The sequence below is a fragment of the Notolabrus celidotus genome, chromosome 4, assembly GCF_009762535.1.
Source record: "Notolabrus celidotus isolate fNotCel1 chromosome 4, fNotCel1.pri, whole genome shotgun sequence".
Classification (NCBI taxonomy): domain Eukaryota; kingdom Metazoa; phylum Chordata; class Actinopteri; order Labriformes; family Labridae; genus Notolabrus; species Notolabrus celidotus.
Genome location: NC_048275.1, coordinates 27,106,932 through 27,123,880, shown reverse-complemented (window position 1 = coordinate 27,123,880; position 16,949 = coordinate 27,106,932). Strand labels below are relative to the sequence as shown.

The window sequence follows — 16,949 nt, the reverse complement described above, 5'->3', positions numbered from 1 at the left end:
ACTTAGCTTCCCACACCATACTCTCCACCTTGGTTATAGTCTGTTCATTTTGCTATATGAGGCTTTATGAGCACGAGGGACTCCAGCTGTCAACACATATCTCCTGATGCCCATAAAGCCTTGTGTTGTTGGCTCATTCCCAGTAATTGGTTTGCATTATGTGCCCACTATAGACCAGAACCTGCACTTTCAGCCATTTCACTGCTGTTCCTGTGCCTTCACCTGTGCTTAAATGGCATCATTTTTACATGAATCAAAGGAATGGTGCTTATTGAAAACATGTCTGCTGTGCATGGACCTTCAGTTGTTGTGTTTCTGTATTACAGTTGCCCAACATCCATCCATATGTCCCTCTCTTGGTGTTTCATTCCCTTAGCAAGCAATGAGCAGATTTCAGCACAAAAACACATATTTTGAAGAAAAGGTGAGCAAAAAAATTTTTTGTTTAAACAAACAAACATTTATTATATACTCAATAAGTACATTTTCATGCCGTCAATGTATGGGGTTATGGTCGTTTTTGCGACAGGAAAAATGACGTCTCACTGCATCCGTCCATTGGAGAGAAAACAGCCAATCGGAATTGACCTAGTCTGATTCTTGTTGGTTGAATTTGTGGTACATTATATGGTGGATGATCATACAGGCTAATTGAGCCTGCATAGAGTGAAAAGGTTGAGAAAGAGAGAGACGCACAGTGAGACAAAATGTAAGCCAGCTGCCACTGAGCAAGGTTTTGTGAAGGACAACATAAATGAGAGGTTGATAATAACCATTTGTTACCTCGCTGTGTTAAACACTTGATCTTGATTGGTCAAAAATCCATAACAGTGGTGATTCATTTTGAATAGAAAAAGCCATGCCAGTGGCAAACTGGGGCCAAATGGCACATCAAGTCAGTTTGCTTCAAGGAGTTGTGCACATTTCACCTCTGCCTGTTGACAATGTGGCACAAGCATTTGTAGCGTCTGTCTCAGGCTGGTCTTCAGAGTCAGGAGATAATAACAGTTAGCAGGTACAGATGTGAGAGCAGTCTGTGGAGCTACTGGGCCCAAACCATCTCTGATAGAGAAAAGCGGAGCAACATCCTCTTCTGTAAACCAGGCTATGACACCTGGTGAATGCACCCTTAAGTTGCTGGTCACTATGGGTGTAATGGTCTTATCAATTTTGTGATATTGTGAGAACAAGAGTGTCCTGATGCCATTGTTGACCTGTTACAGTATGATGAGGAGGCTCAGAAGAATCCATTGCTATGGAAGTGTTACTGACAGTGGACCTCAAGGGATTCTTTTTTAGACTGCAGGGGACCTGCTCACTCTGTTGGGGTACAAAATTGCAAAACCAGTTCTCTTTACCTTATCCTTATTTAACATTCACTTAGAAGGATAGTAGAAACCATACAAATCTATTTCACAGGCAAGAACTGCACCATCACAGGGATGTAACTTGACAGTTTTAAATTTTTTTAGTTTTTGTTATACCATGTTCTTAATCTTGTATATGGATTGCGGGTTGAGTTTGGGGGAGGGGCTGGGGTTGGTATTGGGGTGGGGGGGCTTTTTTTTGTATTTTAAATGTATTGTATTTTATTACTACCATTATTATTTTAACGTTATTTAACATTATTTAACTTTGTGTCACAATATTATTGTATGAAAGTGCTTTAAAAATAAAGTCTGACTGATTGATTGATCGATTATTTATCATTATATATTGGAATAATGATTCTAATTGGATTCTAAAGTCCTAGTTGCCATGGTTTTGGGAAAGCTTATTAGGAGATCTGCCATTGCTCCAGGGCATGAAGAACCCCCTGAGGGCCCTACAGATCAGAGGTCAGAAAGAAGAAGAGAGTAAAGGATGAAAGGCATGGGTGTGATATGTAAGAATGAAAGTAGAGAAGAGGGATGGGTTTGAATTTGCAGAATGCAATGAGATGGACAGTTTAGGTGTGGTCCTGCTCCTGAAACTTTGCTTTATAGCGTCACTTGCTGAGAACATTATTGATTTTTGTTTGCTCAGGCTGAATCATTTTTCACTTGTCTTGGCTTTTATAGAAAATATAGCCAAAGCTCTTGCAAAGCATGTGTTTGTGCTTAATACTGCCAATTGATCACGCAAGACTTCAACACAAAAATAACAACATACTCCTTCAGTGATTTAAGCAGTTCCCCTGAGTCTGGCCTTAATTGAGAGGCGACCCTTTGTTAGTTGGTCCTCATGTCTTTTTAAAATCTTTTATAATAAGACGGAGACCAGCATGTATCTGTCGAGAGCCTCTCTGAAGCCCGCCAGATAAAAGTTCTCTAAATGACTGCCTTTGGTCCTTAGCTGCTATGTCTCCCCTTTAATCAGACACAAGTCCACCTCTCTCTGCTGTTTCTTTGACACCAGTCACATGAGCAGCACCGAATCTCCACCAAACCACAGACCAATTAGAAGGGACATGAGAAAGATGAAACGCCATTACCGTGCCGTCCTCAGCCATACGTCGAACCAATTAAAAGCAATGAGTGCAGTCAAAATGAGGGGACATTTTTCTCCTCTTCTGCCCATGGAAAAAAGAGGGAACAGTCATTGCTGTGTGCAGGCAGTGACAGGGCAGACACCGGGACAGTTAATTGATCTTCATTACGTTAATTATGGCTGTGATGTGGAGCAGAGAATGAGGAAGGGTCACAGTGTTGTGTCTGAATGTAGCCTGTAAAGCTCTCTGCTGACCTTGAAGCTCGCCTGGGAAGTGATGGGGCTGCTGAAGTGAGTGAGGGTTTGTGTGTAAAGAGTTTCACTACTCTTTTAAATCTCCAACAGGCTGATGGTTATCTGTTGTAAATCTCCTGCCGTGGTCTCATTTCCTCGGCCTACTCGCTTTCTTTAAATTACTTGAGGAACCTTCTTTCTTCATTAAACTCTGACAAAAGCATGGAGGGTGTCTGCGAGAATGAGTGTGCAGGATTTCCTCCTGTCCACTTCACTGCACGGATGGCTGCACTGTCAGCAAGCCTAGCTCTGCCCTTGCATTTGAATAAACACCATCTGAGTTGGCTGCTTGTGTATAATATCTGTCAGGAAGCTGCCACCCAGTGATCCCAGAGACTCTGACCTCTGTCCCTTGGGGAGCAGCTGACGGGACATTGCGGTGACAGGGTGTCTCCCTGTCGATCGCACCGTGATACGCCATACACCCTTGTCCCGCTTCGCTCACAACTCAAGTGGATTGCTGCTCTGCCTTATGCATTGGAAATGAGCCTGGGCTGCTTTACAGGATGCAACGAATAGTCGCAGGCATAGGATAAACACAAGCCTGTCACAAAGATTGATGGTTCCCTGGAATTTTTGTTGTCCTCCTGTCAATAGAATAAAGTTTTCCCTGCTGAATAATTGAGTCCTTCAGCTGAAGAGGTCTGTCAAGCTTTTGTAAGGTTTACGCTCACAAGAGTGTTTTGTGGATAGAAGAAAGCTGGGAAAGTGCAATTCCAGCTGATGTACGACTGCAAGTTGATTCTGAAGTAAGAACGTTTCAAACATTTGTTAGATTTCACTTTGCTTAAGCCTAAATAGATTACATGGGATTCAGAATACCGCACTTGTTGCTCTCTGCAGGGAAAATTTATAAGTTGCAGCCATCTGCTTCCAGCTCCTCACACCTGTTGGTAAAACTCATTAAACATGAGGAAAAAGACTGCTCTGGATAGAAGATACAGACCTATTCGTTTATTTTTAGATAAATTAAATTACATTATCAATTTTATCTTTGGTTTACACCCAACATTAAACAATCAGGAGATCTCATGTCTGACTGGGAGTACAAAAGTAGGTGAATATTTATGTTTATGATTATTTTTTTTTTTGCCCTTTGTAACTTAACTGTTGACAACATACTCGCTTGACTTCATGCAGATTATCTTATAACTTTTATCCAACAGTTGAGAAATTATCTTTATGATTGACTAAATCATGTTCGGCAACAAGAATCTATTGACGATGATGATGATGATGATGATAATTAAGATTGTCATGATGATGATACTAGTGCTGTGAATGATGATTTTAGAAAACAACCTACTTTAATACTCTTCCTCTAGCACCTGCATCCGACTAGACTTGAAGAAGTTTGTGGCACTTATAGCTGTTCCTTCATGTCTAGATGCTTGTTGTGTTGCACTTGCTCTCAGATGTATGTCACTTTGGATTTAAGCATCTATTAAATTAAACTGTAACATTTTAATATTGTAAGTGTAGAATTACAACTTGCAATCCTACCAAAACAGGGGTTCTGATAGTTGGAAGGTCTTGGTTTGAGCAAAAGTTGAAGGCTGGAGAAATGGCTCAGAGGGCAGCAGTCATTCCAAAGTAAGGTAGTGGTTTGTATTGATCACAAACTGTTCAAATAACAGAAGATAAAACAAACAAAAAGAAAACCTTAATGAATTCACCAAAACCAAATGAACTTAGCTTCAACTGGAAAAATACCGGCATCACGGCAGGCTCTAACTCACAACAAACCCCCCCAGAAGCTGCTCTTTCATACATGCCTTAGCCCTGTCCTGATTGGAATAAACCATTGGGAGTAAGGCAAACAAAAGAGTAAAAATCCCACTGAAACAAAACTCAAAATATTTTAAAGTTGGAAATCAAAACACATCACTACCACTTCAAAATACAAGGCATAATCATATTTAACATGAAATAAATCTTACAGCCCTGTTGGTGGTGACACAATCAATAGACTAATCAAGGGCGCCACACTGACCAGCCAGGAACAGACGGCCTACTTAGTTTAATCACTCGGCTGTGGGGGAATGTGGTCACATGAAAAGACATGGGGGAAACCTTTACGCAGTAAGTAGCTGGGGGGTTGTGTTTGTCTTAGTCCAAACCATTGTCTCCTCTAACACCTTGCCTAGAACTTTTGGTCCCAAACAAACCAGACTGCAGCCACTTCAACTTTAGTTAACACAGACTACTTTTCAGAATAGATCCTGGTTTAGGTTGATTACATGTCAACACAATACTTTTGGTATTTCTGTCCACTGACAGAAACCCCTTCAAAGTTTGTCAGAATTTTCTTGTCAGTAAGCCATTCCTGTACCACTGCCAAAGCCAATACAAAGTTGCAGTATGTGGTTGCTTCTTGTTTGATGTCTTCAGTGTGATCTTTGTCTCTTTCACTCAGCTCCTTGTGTGTTTTAACATCCTTTGCTAGTTTCTGTGCGGTTTTTCCCCTCTCTTTTTCTTCTCTCTGCTGTTGACTGGTCAGCCATCAAATGTGAATCTTGATCGTGTTTTCCAAATAAATCGAGCACTGCATGTTGTTGTTTTTTTATGTTATATTTTTGAGTATTTTTGCCTTTAATGGATAGGTCAGCTGAAGAGAGATAGGAGATGCGGGGAGCATAGAGTAGGGGAAGGCATGCAGCAAATTGTCAAGGCCAGGAGTCGAACTTGTGACTGCTGCAATGAGGACAGTAGGCTCTGTATATGGGACATGTGCTTAGACCGCTTGGCCAATGGCGCCCAGACCTGCATGTTATTTACTGATGCAACTGAAAACTGTTTTTGCCACATTGTCAACAGGAAGAGTGAAATCACATGCAATACACTGTATATGTGCTGTACTCCTTTCCGCAGATTGATTTCACAGCAAGTGTGTTCTCTGGTTGATACTGGTGTTGCCCTAGCTCTTCAGAGTTAATAGCTGTTTTTATGGGGTTTTGACCAATCAGAATGAAGCATCAACCATAGCTGGGTGATAAGTTAAAAAGCTGGGTAGTATAAAGTATTAAAATCTCCTATAAAGTACTACATCACACTCAATCTTTCTGAATTATTGAGGCATCATGACAGTTCTGAAATCACAGCTTGAAACCATATGAAAGCCATGTTTAGCAGCTGTTGCTCTAATGCTTTTTAACCATCATTAGAGAAGAGTAATACACAGATTTAAGAAGCTGTTAAACACTCAATTGTAATTTATTTGTCTTACTAAGTGTAAAATCCATGTAGTTTTTAATTATGTTTTTATGCTGTCATTTCTTGTTTGTACTGTGCAGCACAATGTAACCTTTGTTTTAAAAGGTTTTCTTACTTTCTCCTGATTAGCTAAATCCTAATTATATTACCTGATAATTTCACTCGGGACTTGTTGGTCTCTGCATGCAAGGTGTAGAAATCGTTGCCATCTGTCTGCCCTGTCTCTGTGCTAATCACACCTGTTGTCAAAATTGATTATCAACTGTGGGAAAACAATTCTCTGAGTGTCTTAATATATCTTTGAGCCAGAGCCACAGGTCTGAATTTGTCATAGGTTACTAATTATGACAGCCCAACATAACACTTCAGTATTAACACCACTGCATGAGACTTTGAGCTAAGGGATAAAAACACACACACACCCATTGTTTCATCCATTCTGAATCCAATTAAGAACATGAATTCAACAAAGACAAGGTGTTTCTAAACAAAACTTAATTAGCTGATGCCTTGTACGCGGGGAAAGAGTTAATTGGTTATTGACTTGCATGCTGTAAACTAATTTGAGCCTAATACCTCTGTGTGTGGTGAAAAAATAAATCTATTAATTTCATTTGGAAATGTGTAAATGAACCTTGATCAACTCATGTAATTACTTTTATATCAACAAGCTTGTGCTTTTCTATTTTGAAACATTAAGATATGTCATGTAAACAGTTGTGTATGTACTGTATTGTGTGTGAGAATACGAGGCATGGCACTGCTTTAAGCCTGCCAAAACCATTCAATCTCCTGCAAAGAACACTGCAAAAAAAAAAAAAAAGTTAAGTCTCACTGGGTAAGGTAACACTTACTTCACTTCAACTTTTTGGGGAATTCCTCTAAAGTTTCTCACTTCCATGGCATTATTTTTGTCAATAGGCCTAAACAGGTTTTGTTAAAAGTGTTCAAGCATCCAGGAGACAGGGTTGAGGGTGGAGCAAATCCCACATTACAGTAAACTCTGTAAAAAGTCCCTTCAGATTCAGGACCTCTCTCTCTATCAGTTTTAGAAGTTTCATAGTGTCCATAACTGACTGTTCTCCTGAATATACACACATATTTGATGTGCAAAACAATTAAGGAGGAGTGGTTTGTGGGTTCATGAACTCTAGTCTGCTTTGCAACTAGTCACACTTAAGGTAGGTAAAGGCACCACAAAGAAAGGTGAGGTTAAGTTATATACAAATCATGGTTTGGCCATAAAGAGATCATTATATACATACATTTATCATGAACTAAGTTATTGCTTAATGAACAAGGTTTGACTTTTCTCAGGAATTCTGAAAATGAAATTAATGTGACTAAAGTAGGTATATCATAAACTAACAGAACTTATATGAGGACAACTTTTTAAAGCAGTGAACAATGACTGAGTTCCACGCAGTTATCTCACTCTGGCTTTTAAAATGAAAGTCCTGCGTGTGAGTGAGCCATCATTCCCCTCGACCCTATCACCAAACAAAAACAAACACAATGAACAAAAAAATGATATTGAATTGAAATAAAAAAGGCAGTTTAATTGGATTTCAAGCTCGTCTAAAATACATTACGGCTAATTATCCTTATTCAGGTCCGCTCAACATCACAGTGTGACCGAGACGGCACAGAACAGCAGATGCTAGATCCGTCTGTACAGGGACATAAATTTGCAACATGAAAAATATCCAGCCTCCTCAAACTGAAAGGCTTGTGATACATTATAGTGAATAACAAGCAGAAACCTCTGGTGTTGAAAAATGAAGCTGATGCATGAGTGCAAAACACTGCAGTCCCTGAAGTGTCCACTTGAGGCTGACTGCAAAAGCAAAGAATTTGCATTATGTCTCGTGTTAGAATGTCAACATTTAAAGCAAAATAAAACATGTTTAAAGACTTGTTCAAAAAGCTGTTTGGTCTATGTAGGTTATTATTCATTTTGCCAGTTAAGCCACGCTCAATCTGGGTGCAAAGAGGCTGGATTGAGTCTCTTGATATACAGAGATGTGTTGTGGGGGTGACATGAATCAAACCGATCAGGGTTTTTGCTCTCATGCTTTTCAGGACCCAGGTCATTCTGCAGGCATGCATGTCATATGAACATGCAGATTTCATGCAGCGGCTTGAGGCGGCATTTTTAACTTCTCTCCCTGCATTGTGCAGAGAACACACATGGGCCACTGTAAAGTCATATTTATGCATGGTTGGATGTTATATCCACTGAAACAATCCTTCTGCACAGTGGAAACATTGAGCATTTGTCTGGCATGTGGCACAGCAACATAGCTTCATAAACTATTTAAAACTCAGGACACACTGACAGTATCAGACATGGTCCTATGATAACTCACAACCTGTGTGCTAAACATTTAACAAAGGTAGGCTGTCAATCTTTGTTTACTTATATTGCTGATGGATCAAATGGCTGTGTTTTTGTACTCCATATGTAATGGATCCTGTTCAGTCTTCATCAATATCTGTAGGAATAATTGTCAGTGGCACTAACTGTTCCAGTAAAAGATTGTTAACCATTGTTTTTATTGTTGTTGTTGTTGTTGTTGTTGTTGTTGTTGTCATTGTTGTTGTTGTTGTCGTTGTTGTTGCTGTTGTTGTTGTTGTTGTTGTTGTTGTGAGTATGTGTGTGAGAGTGTGTCTGTTTTTGTGTGTTTTCAAGAGATGTTTATCAGAGTGAATGCACATTATGAAGAGCTTTGTGACGGTCTCAGGCTGGAGTTTTTGGCACATGCAGGGCTGAGGTGAAGCAGGTGTGTAAGGAGATAGCGGTGACGGTGTCCTTGTATTCTGGCATCTATAGATCAACCCCATACGGAGAGCTGTTTCATGGTTTATGGAGAAGAGGGAAAAATACTCCAAGCCCTCTGTCCAAATAAAAAAAAACTGAATTTCACTATAAGGGCAAAAACACAGCAACTCCTTAAGGAGTGTGAGCTCTGCTGCACATCTTTGTTTGTGTATAACAAGCAAAGGAACGCCTGTTGTAAACTCTTATGCCCATCTAACCAACTCAAATAAACCTTCTAAATAACAGACACATACTGTACCACTGACTTTAGACCAGATTTTTTGAGGTGCAGTCACTTTCAGTGTCCCTCAGATAGTAATCAATCAATCAACCAGTCTTTAATTATATAGCTCCAAATCAAAACAAATGTTGTCCCAAGACGCTTTACAAACAGAGCAGTTCTACACTTTTAGGTCTGACCACACCTCACTTTATGTCACCAATGGGTGACAACATTCGCACAAGTCCACTTGCTGCATGGGTGCTGGGCATAAAAATGACCACTGCATGGGGGGCAAAAATAACAATGACTCTTGCACTGCGCACCACAAGCTTTGCATCCCAAGAGTTATACATACATTTGCATGATTAAAAGCAGAGAAAAGTTGAGAGACAGGTAGGGCACATTGCAGCCGAATGCCAGGAAGCTAAAAGGCTTTCTCAGCTCCAACACGTTTGCTTGTTGCTAAGTTGAACAAAACTTCAGGTGAGTCAACATTTCCAATATGGAGATCACCACTGATGGGCTTCAAAATGCCTTTTGAGAAACCAAAGGGTGACAGCACAGAGACTATGTCCATGTTTTAAACTGCTTCCGGTGAATAAACACAAACAAGAGAACTTCTCACAACAAAACAAGTGGCAGACTAAAGCATAGGGCAGACTAAGTCGACACACATGGAATAATCAGTTCATTAGTGATGTGTCATGTTCAAAAGATGCGGCTCTGAGAGCCGATGCTTTATAGTGAATCAGAAGAGCCGGCTCGCATCGAGAGAGAGAGCCGGCTCCCAGTTATTTCCTTTCGCTGCTTAGCTCTCACAGTAGTCAGCCCCAGCTCTGCTCACAGCAGAACTTTGTTTTGATTGGTCAGCATGGCGGCCATGCGGCCAATCACATGTGAGGATATAGGATACAGGTGATGGAGGGGAGGCTGTGTATCCTGGCTACATCTGTTCCTTCTGAGAGGGTTAGGGTTAGGGTTCTTCTCAAAGACAGGGCCAATACTCACTGAGAGGAGAAATCGGATCAGCCCATCCAAGCTGAGGCATCTGATTTTTCTAATTGCCAACCTGCACTAAGGACTTTAAATAATGTTTGCTTGAGTTTGGTTCTGGTTCGGTTCTGGTTTGAGTTTGGTTCTGGTTCTGGTTCTGTTTGGTTCTGTTTGGTTCTGGTTCTGTTTGGTTCTGGTTCTGTTTGGTTTGGTTCAGGTTCGGTTCAGGTTCAGTTCTGGTTCGGTTTGCTTGAGTTTGGTTCTGGTCCTGTTTGCTTGAGTTTGGTGCTGGTTCTGTTTGGTTCGGTTCTGGTTCAACTTCGGTTGGGGTTCGGTTTGCTTGAGTTTTGTTCTGGTTCTGTTTGCTTGAGTTTGGTTCTGGTTCGGTTCTGGTTTGGTTTAGTTGAGTTTTAGTTCTGGTTCTGTTTGGTTCGGTTCTGGTTCGGTTTGCTTGAGTTTGGTTCTGGTTCGGTTCTGGTTTGGTTTAGTTGAGTTTGGTTCTGATTCTGTTTGGTTCGGTTCTGGTTCTGTTTGCTTGAGTTTGGTTCTGGTTCGGTTCTGGTTTGGTTTAGTTGAGTTTGGTTCTGGTTCTGTTTAGTTCGGTTCTGGTTCGGTTTGCTTGAGTTTGGTTCTGGTTCGGTTTAGTTCGGTTCTGGTTCGGTTCTGGTTCGGTTTGCTTGAGTTTGATTCTGGTTCTGTTTGCTTGAGTTTGGTTCTGGTTCTGTTTGCTTAAGTTTGGTTCTGGTTCTGTTTGCTTGAGTTTGGTTCTGATTCTGTTTGCTTGAGTTTGGTTCTGGTTCTGTTTGCATGAGTAACCCTAACACTTACCCTAACCCTAATCATAAGCTTAACCCTAACCCTAATCATAACCTTAAACCTAACCCTAATCATAACCCTAATCCTAACCAGAATCACAATCCTAACCCTAACTCTTATCACAACCCTAACCCTAACCCTAATCATAACCCGAACCCTAAACATAACCCTAATCCTAACCCTAACCCTAATCCTAATCATAACCTTAACCCTAACCCTAATCATAACCCGAACCCTAAACATAACCCTAATCCTAACCCTAACCCTAACCCTAATCATAACCCTAATTCTAAACCTAACCCTAATCCCAACCCTAACCCTAATCCTAACCCTTATCACAACCCTAACCCTAATCACAACCCTAATCACAACCCTAACCCTAATCCTAACCCTTATCACAACCCTAATCCTAACCCTTATCACAACCCTAACCCTAATCCTAACCCTTATCACAACCCTAACCCTAATCACAACCCTAATCACAACCCTAACCCTAATCCTAACCCTTATCACAACCCTAACCCTAACCACAACCCTAATCACAACCCTAATCCTAACCCCAACCCTAACCCTTACCCTAATCATAACCTTAACCCTAACCCTTATCACAGTAAGAATGGTTTTGTAACAGAATAAATGCACAAAATTGGGCAATTATTAGGCTTCTCATAAAAACAAAGCTGAAAAGGGTTTTCAACACAAACCATTATTTTTCTCAAAGTTAAGGTAAAATATACGGCTACAAAAGATCCTAAATTAAGAGCCGTTCGGGAGTCGAAAGAGTCAGCTCTTCTTTGGGAGCCAAGTCAAAAGAGCCGGCTCTCTGAAAAGAGAAGAACTTCCCATCACTACAGTTCATGGTACTGTGTGTCAGCAGCGGCACAGTACCTACAGTTTTAAAAACACCTTGTAAGATGATGCACTCACTTTAGAGAATACATTTTATATTTCAAAGAGTTTATCCAACTTTGCCCTCACTGTGGCATTAAGCATAAATAGAATAGAGTATATATTGAACACGTTCTAATGACATCAGCTGACTGGCAAAGACATCCTCCAGTTGTTGTACCGTATATCTAACATCCCACTACATACCTTGGTTTTGTCAAAGAGGGCGTGGTTGTCCAAAAGCATATCTCGCTCCAATCGAGCAAACCTCCTCAGATCTCTCTCGAATTGCTGTAGAAGAAAGGATAAAAAGTGTAAAACCAAATATCAATATACTTGTTTTATGGCACCAAAATTAAATATTGATATCTGAATTGCTTTTTCTGAGTATCTCTTAATCCAAGAGGAAAAAGGTACTTTGTCAGTCATTTCAGATGTTAATAATATTTACACTTTCATGTGGCTTTGTATGACTGTTTAATATCTTTAAAGTCTCTATTGAACCTGACTGAACCTGACAAAAAAGGATATTTTTTTGGTTGAAATTAAGATTTCTGAGAAGTTGACCTTGATACTGTCCTTGCTTTGAAGCAGCACTTTGAAGCATGATGCTGGCACACACAAGATGAATGAATGCTCATGAAATGAAGTAACTCCTAAATTTTTTTTTCTCTACCCATGGAGTCCTGCAGCTACTGCTCACTGTCAGTCAAAATATAATCCTTCATACCCTGGAGCCGGTCCAGCCCAGCTGAGCATAGGCATAACGATCCATGGGCGGCGACACCAAGTCCACGCGCACCGCCCTCCAGCCCCTGCTGTCCCCCTCTGCCAGGTGCAGACCCTCCTCGACTTGGCTGGCCTCCAGCCGCAGGATCAGAAAGCACTTTGCAAAGTGGTCCATGGCCTCGAACCTGTGGCAGGGAAGCCTGGACATGTTGAAGGTGGAGGCCTGGTATTCAGAGTACAGCAGAATACCCTGGTGGAAAGAGAGAAATTGAATATTTCAGCATGGATAATGGTTATAGTAGATTTAGACGTTTCATTTGTTTGTTTCTACAGCCACATATTTCAAATGATCAAACACAGCAGGTTAGTAAATACACCTCATTCTGGGTATACCTTTAACAATATATCTACACAGTTCAAGCTTCATGGCTACCAAATACATCAAATGAATCAATTACAACTATAGTTTATATGTGAAACAGTTGCATTTTGGTTATCTAGAGGCACCAAATTAGTTGATTATGTTAATTGGTTTCAGACAATAATTTTGAGTTTAAATAAAATAAGTGGTTATTTAACAACTTGAGGAATGATTTATGACTTAGAAATTAAAAATATTCAACCAACAAACATTAAAAAGAAGTTACTTCTAAAATCTCTTAACACTGAGTGTACCCTGATCTGCTGGGTGTAAAGTCCCCCATTTCGGCCAAGCGACCTCTGATGTTGAAACATGAAGCCAGAAAAACTGCAGTTCCTTGAGTGTCCACTTGATGCTCGCTCCAAGAGCCAAGATAACCCCATCAGAGCCCATATTAAAATGTAAATTTTTACAGCAGAATTCAACATGTTCACAGCCTGGCACAAAACCGTATGAGGGTTGATTTTCTTTCATAATTCATCAGTTTAAATTGTATTAAGGCGAAGAGTTGTGTATAATTAGGCATAATTAGGGGCCTGAGTGATAAGGCTGACAGGTGGACTTGTAGCTTTTTGCCAGTCTACAAGGCTATGGCTTCAACTCTTTCCTCCTGGAGTCAGCATTTCCAATACGCCACCATCTTTGGGCTTCATACAACCAATGAATGACATCAAAAAGACACTTTCTTTGTACCTGGTTGCCATCCTTAAGCTGTCTTTACATCTCTTCGAAACAAGTCATGTGGATTTAAAGGCCACATATTATAAGGTACAAGAAGTGTTGCCTTGAAGAAGAGCTACAGTGTTTCAAAACGATGATGTTTTTTTGTGAGAGCAGATAGGCCAAATCACTGTCAATAAGTAGAGTAAGTAGGCCCATGTTTAATCCATTCAAGGCTTTTCACAGACATGTGTCACAAGTTGTGTACAGTTGTGTGCAATAAAAGTAAAAATAATTGACAACCTGAACTACCTAATGACAAGCTTGCAAGACTGATAACCTGGTGCAGTGGACGGCCAAAAAATGTAAAGAACATAAATAGCATGAACAGCAGGTGAGGACAATTTTCAGCTTCCTCAGATTTGGTACAATGTAACATAACATGTTGTCTTTGATTCTCCAGGATATGAACTTCAACATTATCAAAGACCCCAAATAATGGTTTTATCCCTTACACTTTAAACTTGAATAAAAGTAAATCAATGAGAAGTCATCCAAAGAGTCAAAAGCCTTTTTGCACTGCTTTTGGTAAGAGGCTTTCAGAAGGCCTGCCAGTGTATCTTCAGAAGAGAACACCAGGGGCCCTGAAGCTAAAAGCCGGTCACCTTTCATCTTCAGCCCAGACTTCAGAGAAGCCAAAAAGATCTGATCCTCTTCCTTTCTGAGGATCAGAGGCTGGATACAGGCTGACAGAATATGTAACCTGCAAGCAAGGTGATGATCCCCTCTTTAAACATATTAAAACAACTCCATTTATCAATTTCCAAGAGTTACACAGAAGCAGCAAAGTCACAGTCGAAAGCAATGAGGATTTGTCAGACTTGGATCATGCATATGAGAGATGAAAAGATACTAAAAGCCTGAATGGTTTTCTGTGATTCAGTGTCTGGCAAGAACCCTCTATTTCTTCATTTTCATTTAAAAAAAGATTTAATTACTGGAACACCGCTGGAGTTTAATCTTGGATGGAAAAGTACAATGAAGGTAAAGTATTTTAATGACTCATGGTGTTGTTTGCCAACTGACCATCAGATTCACTCTCTTCTAGCCAATAAGAACAGTTTATCTTTTGTTACTGATGTACTGCAGAAAATGTAATGACATTACATTTAGACCTTTTGACAAAAACTGATGTCAACTTTAAGTAGAAGCTAGTTCATTATAGTCAGTCTATCAAATTGAAATGACTCTTACTTCCTCTGCCTGACTCAGAATTGATCCTGATGAGGACCAAGTCTGCTATCTCACTGATTAGTCAGGGTGAGAGTGCAGCAACAGAGAATCCAGCTTAGTTGAAAGCTAAAGAACACTTGGGGATCATTTGAAGACATGTGCTGTTATTTGAAGCAGCAGCTTTAACATAGCTTTAGATCCCAGTTTCTGGATCCATCATAAGATCATTAAAATCTCAAAACAGATAGTCAGTGCTGTGGTTCTCACAAAAAAAACTAACTGTTTCTCACAACATCAGATTGCTCTTAATGGAAACTTACTGGAAAAAAACAGATTCATCATCACCTTGGAGATAAAATGGGTTTAGGAAGAGGCATTGAAGAAGACAAAATTAAGAAGTGAAAACTTGATTCAAGGTGATGTTTCATTTAACAAGGCTAGAAATGTGCCATCCTCAAATAGTGAGCGAGGTAATGGGAGCCTGTTTCTTCTCTATGCTTGTCACATCAGCTTGGTTAGAAGCCCAATACCTCAAAATATATCCTTTATTTTTTCCCTTTGATGTTTCAATGAAATTTGAAGATGATGCATTAAATGTAAATAATCTGTTTGGGCTCTTGATAAGGGAAAATTAATAAGTCAACAAACAAAAGAGTCTCAACCAGAGGACTGGAGTTCATTACCCATGTTCCAACCAATAATCGTGTTGCCTTCTTGTAAAGACTGCTCTTTGAAAGATACCTTACAAACCCATGATACAAACTTACACATACTTTAGTCACTACTGAAACTCAACTCATAGTTCCCCTCACTTAAACATAACCAAAAACTATGATCTTCCATTTAAACCATCTTGTCTCAATTATTATAAGGTCTACGGTTTAGCACCCAGAATCTTCCACTGTGGAACCATGCTGTTGTAATATGTTTGGCATTGTCTTGCTGAAATGTGCAAGGTCATTCCTGGAAAATTCATTATGTGGATGGTAGCATATGTTACTCTAAAACTTGTATAAATCATTCAGCATTGACAGAGCTCCCCAGATGTGTAAACTACACATGCCATGGGCACTTATGCATCCTCATACCATCATGGATGCTGGCTTTCCAACAATGCACTGCTAACAAGCCAGGTGGCCCCTATTTCAACATTTGACATGGCGTCTTTGCTGATGATGGTATGTTCAGGGTTCCCACTCTTTTCCAGAGATCATTTTCCAGGACATTTCCAGGACATTTTCATTGATGATCAAGCTGGTATGACCGTCTAAATTTAGTTCCTAATTTAGTTCCTAAATAGTCTAATATGTTCCTCTCAGTGGAAGTCTACATTGAAAGACATGTAGTCTATGGCTATCAATGAAATCATCTCTTACATACTTAAAAATGATGGCAAATTGATAATAGAATAGCCAGGGACCCCTTACAGGTGAGAAAATTGTCCATGGCCCCCTCATAATTGTAACACAGATTAAGCACAGTAGTGATGTGTCATGATCAAAAGCTGCGGCTCTGAGAGTTGATGCTTTATAGTGAATCAGAAGAGCCGGCTCGCATCAAGAGAGAGCCGGCTCCCAGTTTTTTCCTCTCGCTGCTTAGCTCTCTCAGTGCTCAGCCCCAGCTCTGCTCACAGCAGAACTTTGATTTGATTGGTCAGCATGGCGGCCATGCGGCCAATCACATGTGAGGATATAGGATACAGGTGATGGAGGGGAGGCTGTGTATCCTGGCTTCATCTGTTCCTTCAGAGAGAGTCTTCTTAAAGAGCGGGCAAATACTCACTGAGAGGAGAAATCGGATCAGCCCATCCAAGCTGGCTCATTGGATTTTTCTCAATACCAACCTGAGGACATTAATAATGTTTGCTTGAGTTTGGTTCTGGTTCGGTTTACCTGAGTTGGTTCTGGTTCTGTTTGCTTGACTTTGGTTCTGGTTTGGTTCTGGTTCTGTTCTGGTAAGGTTCTTGTTCGGTTCTGTTCTGTTCTGGTTCTGTTTGCTTGAGTTTGGTTCTGGTTCAGTTTACCTTAGTTGGTTCTGGTTCTGTTTGCTTGAGTTTGGTTCTGGTTCGGTTCTGGTTCTGTTCTGGTAAGGTTGTGGTTCGGTTCTGTTCTGGTTCGATTCTGGTTCGGTTCTGGTTCTGTTTGCTTGAGTTTGGTTCTGGTTCGGTTCTGGTTCTGTTCTGGTAAGGT

The 16,949-nt window shown here is 40.3% G+C and overlaps 1 protein-coding gene across 4 annotated transcripts in view; it reads right to left on the bottom strand.

Annotated features, from left to right (window-relative positions):
• Nucleotides 1-460: 460 nt before the first annotated feature.
• dntt (deoxynucleotidyltransferase, terminal) overlaps nt 461-16,949 on the bottom strand; it is a 140,561-nt gene continuing 124,072 nt past the window's right edge. For 3 of the 4 annotated variants that reach the window (XM_034681132.1, XM_034681131.1, XM_034681128.1), the window contains 3 exons: nt 12,448-12,696; nt 11,925-12,008; nt 7,534-7,813 (listed from right to left, as the gene is read on the bottom strand). In XM_034681132.1, the coding sequence (XP_034537023.1) occupies nt 7,637-7,813; nt 11,925-12,008; nt 12,448-12,696 (510 nt within the window). In that variant the 3' untranslated portion in view covers nt 7,534-7,636. Of the gene's footprint in view, nt 658-7,533; nt 7,814-11,924; nt 12,009-12,447; nt 12,697-16,949 lie in introns of those variants that run through there. The other variant, XM_034681130.1, reaches the window with a different exon arrangement.